At 50.2% G+C, this 9,578-nt stretch overlaps 1 protein-coding gene across 1 annotated transcript in view; it reads left to right on the plus strand.

Moving 5' to 3' along the window:
- CAMSAP3 (calmodulin regulated spectrin associated protein family member 3) overlaps positions 1–9,201 on the plus strand; it is a 33,181-nt gene extending 23,980 nt beyond the window's left edge. Inside the window, exons 15-19 of the mRNA XM_058821367.1 lie at positions 308–561; positions 1,703–1,784; positions 3,983–4,089; positions 5,564–5,682; positions 8,897–9,201. Coding sequence (XP_058677350.1) covers positions 308–561; positions 1,703–1,784; positions 3,983–4,089; positions 5,564–5,682; positions 8,897–9,181 — 847 coding nt within the window. The 3' untranslated portion in view covers positions 9,182–9,201. The remainder of the gene's footprint in view (positions 1–307; positions 562–1,702; positions 1,785–3,982; positions 4,090–5,563; positions 5,683–8,896) is intronic.
- The last annotated feature ends 377 nt before the right edge of the window (positions 9,202–9,578 follow it).

Below are 9,578 nucleotides of genomic sequence, written 5' to 3' on the forward strand. Positions count from 1 at the left end.
CTTTTATCCTCCCCTAAGACCCCCAGAGGACAAATTTGGGGAGGGGTCTCTCCCTTTTCCTCCCTTTTTTTGCCATTTTTTCCCCATTTTTTTCCCATTTTTCCCCCTTTTTTCCCCATTTTCCCCCTCGAGGTTAATTAGGGGAGGGGTCTCTCCCCATTTACCCCCTCAAGGATGAATTTGGGGAGGGGTCTCTCCCTTTTCCTCCCTTTTTTTGCCATTTTTTCCCCATTTTTTCCCCATTTTTCCCCATTTCCCCCCCTTTAACGAATTAGGGGAGGGGTCCTGACTTTGCCCTGCCCCCCAGGCCCCCTGCCCCGGCCCCCCAATTTGGGGAGGGGTCCCGGCGGGGGGAGTTCACGCGCCTGGAGTACGAGCGGCGGCAGCAGCTGCGGCTGATGGAGGAGCTGGAGAAGGTTCTGCGCCCCCCCCGCGGGACCCCCGCCCCAAAAGCCGCCCCCCGCGCCCCCCCCCAGCCCCAATTGAGGGGAGGGGGCTCCCGGCGGCCGCGGTGCTGCGACGACTCCGCCCTGGGCAGGAGCCCCCCCAAGGGGCTGCTGGGTACGAATTGGGGCTGGGGGCTTCGGCAATGGGGCTGGGGGCTGCAAATGGGGAACCTGAAATGGGGCTGGGGGCTTCAAATGGGGCTGGGGGCTTCGGAATTGGGGCTGGGGGCTTCAGAATTGGGGCTGGGGGCTTCAAATGGGGAACCTGAAATGGGGCTGGGGGCTTCGGCAATGGGGCTGGGGACTTCAAATGGGGAACCTGAAATGGGGCTGGGGGCTTCGGAATTGGGGCTGGGGGCTTCGGGGGAACCCCTAAAATGGGGCTGGGGGCTTCGGCAATGGGGCTGGGGACTTCAAATGGGGAACCTGAAATGGGGCTGGGGGCTTCAAATGGGGCTGGGGACTTCAAATGGGGAACCTGAAATGAGGCTGGGGGCTTCAAATGGGGCTGGGGGCTTCAAATGGGGCTGGGGGCTTCAAATGGGGAACCTGAAATGGGTCTGGGGGCTTCAGATGGGGCTGGGGGCTTCGGAAATGGGGCTGGGGGCTTCAAATGGGGAACCTGAAATGGGGCTGGGGGCTTCAAATGGGGAACCCCTAAAATGGGTCTGGGGGCTTCAGATGGGGCTGGGGGCTTCGGAAATGGGGCTGGGGGCTTCGGGGGAACCCCTAAAATGGGTCTGGGGGCTTCAAATGGGGAACCTGAAATGGGGCTGGGGGCTTTGGAATTGGGACTGGGGGCTTCAAATGGGGAACCCCTAAAATGGGTCTGGGGGCTTCAAATGGGGCTGGGGGCTTCGGAATAGGGGCTGGGGGCTTCAGAAATGGGGCTGGGGGCTTCAGTTGGGGCTGGGGGCTTCGGTAATAGGGCTGGGGGCTTCGGGGGAACCCCTAAAATGGGGCTGGGGGCTTCAATTGGGGCTGGGGGCTTTGGAATTGGGTCTGGGGTCTGTGTTAATTTGGGTCTGGGGTCTCGGGGTGAATTTGGGGAGGGGTCTCACCCATTTCCCCCCTCATTTCCCCCCTATCCAAGGTTCATTCCCAGTTCTCTGTCCCTGATTTTGGGGTTCATTTGGGTCTGGGGTCTCGCATTTTTGTGGGGTTTTTTGGGGTTTTTTGGGTCTGGGGTCTGTGTTAATTTGGGTCTGGGGTCTCGGGGTGAATTTGGGTCTGGGGTCTGCCCCGTTTCCCCCCAGGTTCCCGCCTGTCCAAGGTCTATTCCCAGAGCTCTCTGTCCCTGTCCAGCGTGGCTGAGCCGGGCGGGGGGCGCAGCACCAGGTGAGGGGGGGGGGGGGAAATTGGGTCTGGGGGCGTCTGGGGGGGTCTGGGGGAAATTTGGGGGAAATTTTGGGGGTCCTGGGATAAAATTTGGGGAGAATTTGGGGGGTTTTGGGGAAAAAAATTGGGGTTTTGGGGGAAATTTTGGTGGTTTTAGAGGAAATTTGGAGGATTTTGGGGTTTGAGGGGAAATTGGGTCTGGGGGCGTCTGGGGGGGTCTGGGGGAAATTTGGGGGAAAATTTTGGGGTCTTGGGGGAAAATTTGGGTGAAATTTGGGGGAAAATTTTGGGGGAAAATTTTGGGGGAAATCTGGGGGTCTTGGGAGGAATTTGGGGGAGAAATTTGGGGGTCTTGGGAGGAATTTGGGTCTGGGGGAGAAATTTGGGGGTCTTGGAGGGGGAATTTGGGTCTGGGGGAGTTTGGGGAAATTTGGGGGAAATTTTGGGGGTCCTGGGATAAAATTTGGGTGAAATTTTGGGGATTTGGGGGGGAAATTTGGGAATTTTAGGGGAAAATTTGGGGGATTTTTAGGGGGGAATTTGGGGGTCTTGGGAGGGGGAAATTGGGTCTGGGGGCGTCTGGGGGGGTTGGGGGAATTTGGGGGGGATTTGGGGGTTTCAGGAGAAATTTTTGGGGATTTTGGGGGGAAATTTGGGGGTCTTGGGAAGGGTTGGGGGGGAAAATTTGGGGTTTTTTGGGGGAAATTTGGGGGAATTTTGGGGGTCTTGGGAGGGGATTTGGGGGGAAATTTTGGGGATTTTTAGGGGGGAATTTGGGGGTCTTGGGAGGGGAAATTGGGTCTGGGGGCGTCTGGGGGGGTTGGGGGAAAATTTGGGGTTTTTTAGGGGGAGATTTTGGGGATTTTTAGTGGAAATTTTGGGGTCCGGGGGGAAAATTTGGGGAGGAATTTTGGGGTCTGGGGGCGTTGGGAAATTCGGGGGGAAATTTTGGGGTTTTGGGGGAATTTGGGTCTGGGGGGATTTGGGGGAAATTTTGGGGTCTTGGGAGGAATTTTGGGGGAAATTTGGGGGTCTCGGGGAGGGTAAATTTGGGTCTGGGGGCGTCAGGGTGGAATTTGGGGCTCTTGGGAGGAGATTTTGGGGGTTTGAGGGGAAATTTTGGGGGAAATTTGGGGGTCTTGGGGGCAGATTTGGGGTTTGGGGAAAAATTTGGGGAGGATTTTGGGGGTCTTGGGAGGAGATTTTGGGGTCAGGTTGGGAATTTTGGGGTCAAGTTGGGAATTTTGGGGTGGGATTGTGAATTTTGGGGTTGGATTGGGGATTTTGGCGTCTGGGTGGGAATTTTTGGGATCAGATTGGGAATTTTGGGATCAGATTGGGAATTTTTGGGTCGGATCAGGAATTTTGGGATCAGGTTGTGAATTTTGGGGTCGGATCAGGAATTTTGGGGTCAGGTTGTGAATTTTGGGGCCAGATGGGGAATTTTGGGGTCAAATTGTGAATTTTGGGGTCAGATCGGGAATTTTGGGGTCAGATTTGGGAATTTTGGGGTCAGGTTGTGAATTTTGGAGCCAGATGGGGAATTTTGGCGTCTGGGTGGGAATTTTTGGGGTCAGATTGGGAATTTTGGGGTCAGATCAGGAATTTTTGGGCCAGGTTGTGAATTTTGGGCTCAGATTGTGAATTTTGGGGTTGGATTGGGAATTTTGGGGCCAGGTTGTGAATTTTGGGGTCAAATTGTGAATTTTGGGCTCAGATCAGGAATTTTGGGGTCAGATCAGGAATTTTGGGGTCAGGTTGTGAATTTTGGGATCAGGTTGTGAATTTTGGGGTCGGATCAGGAATTTTGGGGTCAGGTTGTGAATTTTGGGGTCAGATTTGGGAATTTTGGGGTCAAATTGTGAATTTTGGGCTCAGATCAGGAATTTTGGGGTCAGGTTGAGAATTTTGGGGTCAGATCAGGAATTTTGGGGTTGAATTGTGAATTTTGGGGTCGGATCAGGAATTTTGGGGTCAGGTTGTGAATTTTAGGGCCAGATGGGGAATTTTGGCGTCTGGGTGGGAATTTTTGGGATCAGATTGGGAATTTTGGGGTCAGATTTGGGAATTTTGGGCTCGGATTGGGAATTTTGGGGTCAGATTGGGAATTTTGGGCTCAGATCAGGAATTTTGGGCCCAGGTTGTGAATTTTGGGTAATTTTGGGTTGGGGTCTCTCCCCATTTTCTCTCCCCCCCAGCCGGGCCGGGTCCCCCTCGGGGCCGGGGTCCCCAAACCGAGCCCCCCCCCCAGGCCGGGAGTGGGACCAGGACTGGAACCCGTCCTCACCCGGGCCGGAGTACACGGGTGGGTGAGACCCCTCCCCAAATTCACCCAAACCCCAAAAATTCACCCCAAAAATCAAAAAATCCCCCCAAAAATCCCGAAAAGAATCCGAAAAAATTCGAAAAAATCTCCAAAAAATCCCAAAAATCCTCTGGGACCCTCACCAGGGCTGGAGTACACGGGTGGGTGAGACCCCTCCCCAAATTCACCAAAACCCCAAAAATTCACCCCAAAAATAAAAAAATCCCCCCAAAAATCCCGAAAAAATCCCAAAAAAATCCCAAAAAAATCGAAAAAATCCCCAAAAAATCCTCTGGGACCCTCATCAGGGCTGGAGTACACGGGTGGGTGAGACCCCTCCCCAAATTCACCCAAACCCCAAAAATTCACCCCAAAAATAAAAAAATCCCCCCAAAAATCCCGAAAAGAATCCGAAAAAATTCGAAAAAATCTCCAAAAAATCCCAAAAATCCTCTGGGACCCTCACCAGGGCTGGAGTACACGGGTGGGTGAGACCCCTCCCCAAATTCACCAAAACCCCAAAATTTCACCCCAAAAATAAAAAAATCCCCCAAAAACTCACGAAAAAATCCCAAAAAAATCGAAAAAATCCCCAAAAAATCCTCTGGGACCCTCATCAGGGCTGGAGTACACGGGTGGGTGAGACCCCTCCCCAAATTCACCAAAACCCCAAAAATTCACCCCAGAAATCAAAAAATCCCCCAAAAAAATCCAAAAAAATCCCCAAAAAATCCCAAAAAAATCCGAAAAAATCCCCAAAAAATCCCAAAAATCCTCTGGGACCCTCATCAGGGCTGGAGCACACGGGTGGGTGAGACCCCTCCCCAAATTCACCCAAACCCCAAAAATCCTTCCAGATCACCCCAAAACCCCCTGGGACCCCAAATCCCCCTAAAACCTCCCAAAATCCCCAAATTTCCCCAAAATGCCCCAAATTTCTCCCAAATTTCCCTTTAAATCCCCTCCTAAAATATCCCAGTTTTCCCCCAAAATCCCTCAAATCTGCCCCCAAAACCCCTCAAATTTCCACCAAAATCCCCCAAATTTCCCCCAAACTCCCCAAATTTCCCCAAAATCACCCAAATTTACCCCAAATTTCCCTTTAAATCCCCCTAAATCCCCTCCTAAAATATCCCAGTTTCCCCCCTAAACCCCTCAAATTTCCCTCTAAAACCCCTCAATTTTGCCCCCAAAACCCCCCAATTTTTTCCCGAATCCCCCAAATTTCCTCCAAACTCCCCAAATTTCCCCAAAATCCCCCAAATTTCCCCTCCAGGTCCTCGCCTGTACCAGGAGCCCACGGCCAGCTCCAACCGGCCGCTGACCCAGAGCCCCCAAATCCCCCCCAAAACCCCAAAAATGCCCCTAAAAACCCCCAAAATCCCCCTAAAACCTCCCAGAATCCCCAACTTTCCCTCTCTGAACCCCAAATTTCACCAAAATCCCCCAATTTTACCCCAAATTTCCCCTCCAGGTCCTCGCCTGTACAAGGAGCCCACGGCCAGGTCCAACCGGCCGCTGATCCAGAACGCCCTCGCCCACTGTGTGCTGGCCGGGACCCCCAACGCCCCCCTGAGGGCCAAAGTGCTGCAGGTGAGACCCCAAAAACACCAAAAACGCCCCAAAAACATCACAGCAAGCTTGGGGTTCCAAAAAAACCCAAAAGGAGCAAAAAAAAAACCCCAAAAGGAGCCCAAAAACCACCAAAATCCGACAGCGATCCTAAATCCTTGTGGCGATCCCAAAGGAGCAAAGTGCTGCAGGTGAGACCCAAAAACAACCCCAAAAACACCCCAAAAACCTCACACCAAGCTTGGGGTTCCAAAAATCCCAAAAGGAACCCAAAAAACCCCAAAAGGAGCCCAAAAATTCCCACGAGGAGCCAAAGAAACCCCAAAATGCGACAGCGACCCCAAAGGAACAAAGTGCTGCAGGTGAGACCCCAAAAACACCTCAAAAATGACCCAAAAACCTCACAGCCAGCAAAGGAACAGAAAAAACCCCAAAAGGAGCCCAAAAAACCCCAAAAGGAGCCCAAAAAACCCCAAAAGTAACCCAAAAAAACACCAAAATCCCACAGCGATCCTAAATCTGCCTGAGGGATCGAAGTGCTGCAGGTGAGACCCCAAAACCACCAAAAATACCCCAAAAACCTCACAGCGAGACAGGGGTTCCAAAAAACCCCAAAAGGAGCCCAAAAAACCCCAAAATCCCACAGAGATTCCAAAGGAACAAAGTGCTGCAGGTGAGACCCCAAAACCACCCAAAATCCCCCCAAAACCTCCAAAAATACCCCAAAAATCCCAATAAACTGAAAAAAAAATCCCATAAATCCCCCATGAGATCACCCCATTGATGGCCCCAAATACCTCTGAAAAACCCCGTAAAATCCCCCAAAAAAATCTCAAAAAAACCCCAAAAACCCCCAATAAATCCCCAAATAAATCCCCCAATTAATTCCATAAATCTCCAAATAAAACCCATAAACTGCCCCTAAAAACCCCTCAAAAAACGCCAAAAATTCCCCCCAAAAACTGCACAAATCCCCCAAAAAACCCCAAATAAGGCACAAAAAAACCCCCCAAAAATCTCCCAATAAATCCCATAAAACCCCAAATACAAACACATAAAACCCCGAAAACCCCCCCAGAAAACGCCTCAAAAGTGCCACAAATCCCCCATTAAACCCCATTTTAAAAAACTCAAAAAATCCCAAAAAATGGCCCAAAAATCCCCCAAAAAATCCCAAAAAAATCCTTTAAATGCCCCCGGATCACCCCATAGATGCCCCCTGGGAAAAAAACCAAAAAAAAACCCCAAAAAAGGTGAAAAATACCCAAAAAACAGCCAAACCCCCCAAAAAAGCCATATAAATTGCCAAAAAATCCCAAAACCCCCCCAAAAATCCCAAAAAACATCCCCCAAAAAATCCCCCAAAAAATCCCATAAACTTCTCAATAAACCCCAAATAAATCCCCCAATTAATTCCATAAATCTTCAAATAAAACCCATAAACTGCCCCTAAACACCCCTCAAAAAACGCCAAAAATCCCCCCAAAAAACCCCAAAAAAAGCTGAAAAAATCCCATAAACCCCTAAAAAACCCCCAAAAAAATCCCAAAAAACATCCCCCAAAAAATCCCATAAACTCCTCAATAAACCCCATAAATCCCCCAAAAATCTCCTCAGAAAAACCCATTAAGGACCCAAAAAAAACCTCAAAAAATGCCAAAAATCCCCACCAAAAATCCCCAAGAGAACCCCAAAAAATCCCATAAATCCCCCAAAAAATCCCATAAATCCCCCAAAAAATCCCATAAATCCCCCAAAAAATCCCATAAATCCCCCAAAAGAACCATAAAACCCCCAGAAAAATCCCCTAAAGTCCCCAAAGAACCCCTCAAAAATCGCCAATAATCCCCCACAGCACCCCCATAAATCCCCCCCAAATCCCCTAAAAACGCCCCAAAAACCCCAAAAAACCCAAAAAAAAAACTCAAAAAAACCCCAAAAAAAATCCTATAAATCCCCCATGAGTGTCCCCAGATCACCCCATAGATGCCCCCACAAATCCCCCATAGATACCCCAAAAATCCCCCAAAAAAGGCAAAAAAAACCTCCTAAAAACAGCTGGAAAAAGCCAAAAAAAGCCGCAAAAACCCCAAAAATCGCCAAAAAAACGCAAAATTTTCTGGTTTTTTCCCCAGGAGATGGAGCAGAGCTCGGCCCAACAACTCCTGATCCTGTTCCGGGACGGGGGCTGCCAATTCCGGGGCGTTTACGCTTTGGGGGGATCCCCCCGAGCCTAAAGCGCCTCTGAAAGCGCCCCAAAAATCCCATAAAAGCCCCAAAAAATCCCCAAAAAATCCCAAAAAATCCCAAAAAACATCCCCCAAAAAATCCCAAAAACATCCCATAAACTCCTCGATAAACCCCCAATAAATCCCCCAATTAATTTTATAAATCTCCAAATAAAACCCATAAACTGCCCCTAAAAACCCCTCCAAAAACGCCAAAATCCCCCCCAAAAAACCCCCAAAAAGCTGAAAAAATCCCATAAACCACTAAAAAACCCCAAAAAAATCCCAAAAAATTCCCACAAATCCCCCATGAGTCTCCCCACATCACCCCATGGCTGCCCCTAAGACTTCCAAAAAAACCCCAAAAAAAGCTCAAAAAAAGCCAAAAAAAAGCCGTAAAAACCCCAAAAATCGCCCAAAAAACGCAAAATTTTCAAATTTTTTCTTCCAGGAGATGGAGCAGAGCTCGGCCCAACAACTCCTGATCCTGTTCCGGGACAGGGGCTGCCAATTCCGGGGCGTTTACGCTTTGGGGGGATCCCCCCGAGCCTAAAGCGCCTCTGAAAGCGCCCCAAAAATCCCATAAAAACCCAAAAAAACCCCCAAAAAATCCCAAAAAACATCCCCCAAAAAATCCCAAAAACATCCCCCAAAAAATCCCATAAACTCCTCAATAAACCCCAAATAAATCCCCCAATTAATTCCATATATCTCCAAATAAAACCCATAAACTGCCCCTAAAAACCCCTCCAAAAACGCCAAAATCCCCCCCCAAAAACCCCCAAAAAGCTGAAAAAATCCCATAAACCACTAAAAAACCCCAAAAAACCTCAAAAAAATCCCAAAAAATTCCCACAAATCCCCCATGAGTCTCCCCACATCACCCCATGGCTGCCCCTAAGACTTCCAAAAAAACCCCAAAAAAAGCTCAAAAAAAGCCAAAAAAAAGCCGTAAAAACCCCAAAAATCGCCAAAAAAAACGCAAAATTTTCTGGTTTTTTCCCCAGGAGATGGAGCAGAGCTCGGCCCAACAACTCCTGATCCTGTTCCGGGACGGGGGCTGCCAATTCCGGGGCGTTTACGCTTTGGGGGGGATCCCCCCGAGCCTGCGGCGCCTCTCGGGCTCGGGGCCGCGCTCCGTCCCGCTGGCCATGGTGGAGGCGCTCTACAAGTACCAGTCGGACCAGCGGCGCTTCTGCCGCCTGCCCGCCCGCACCATGAGCGGCAGCGTGGACGCCTTCACCATCCCCGGGCACCTGTGGCACCCCAAGAAACCCGGCACCCCCAAATGAAACCCCAAAAACGGGAGGAGAACCCCAAAAAAATGAATCGAAAAACGATGCCGGTGTGTGTGTGCGATTTGTGTTATCAAAATGGGCATTTGGGGACACTGAGGTGACACTGAAGGGGTTTGGGAGGACATCAAGGCCTTCAGCATCCCTGGGCACCTGTGGGACCCCAAAAAACCCGGAAGCCCCCAAAAAATTGGGGTAAAAACCCCAAAAACGGGAGCGGGGTGACCCCAAAACCGATCCCGTTGTGTGCGCGATTCATTTTCAATGGGGATGTTTGGGGACATTTGGGAACACCTGGAAAGGGTTTAGGGGGACACCTTCATCATCCTCAGGTAGCTGTGCCACCCCTCAGGACATGGAACCCCCAAAAAACCCGGAACCCCAAAAAATTTGG

Source organism: Ammospiza caudacuta, chromosome 29 (genome assembly GCF_027887145.1).
Source record: "Ammospiza caudacuta isolate bAmmCau1 chromosome 29, bAmmCau1.pri, whole genome shotgun sequence".
Lineage (NCBI taxonomy): Eukaryota > Metazoa > Chordata > Aves > Passeriformes > Passerellidae > Ammospiza > Ammospiza caudacuta.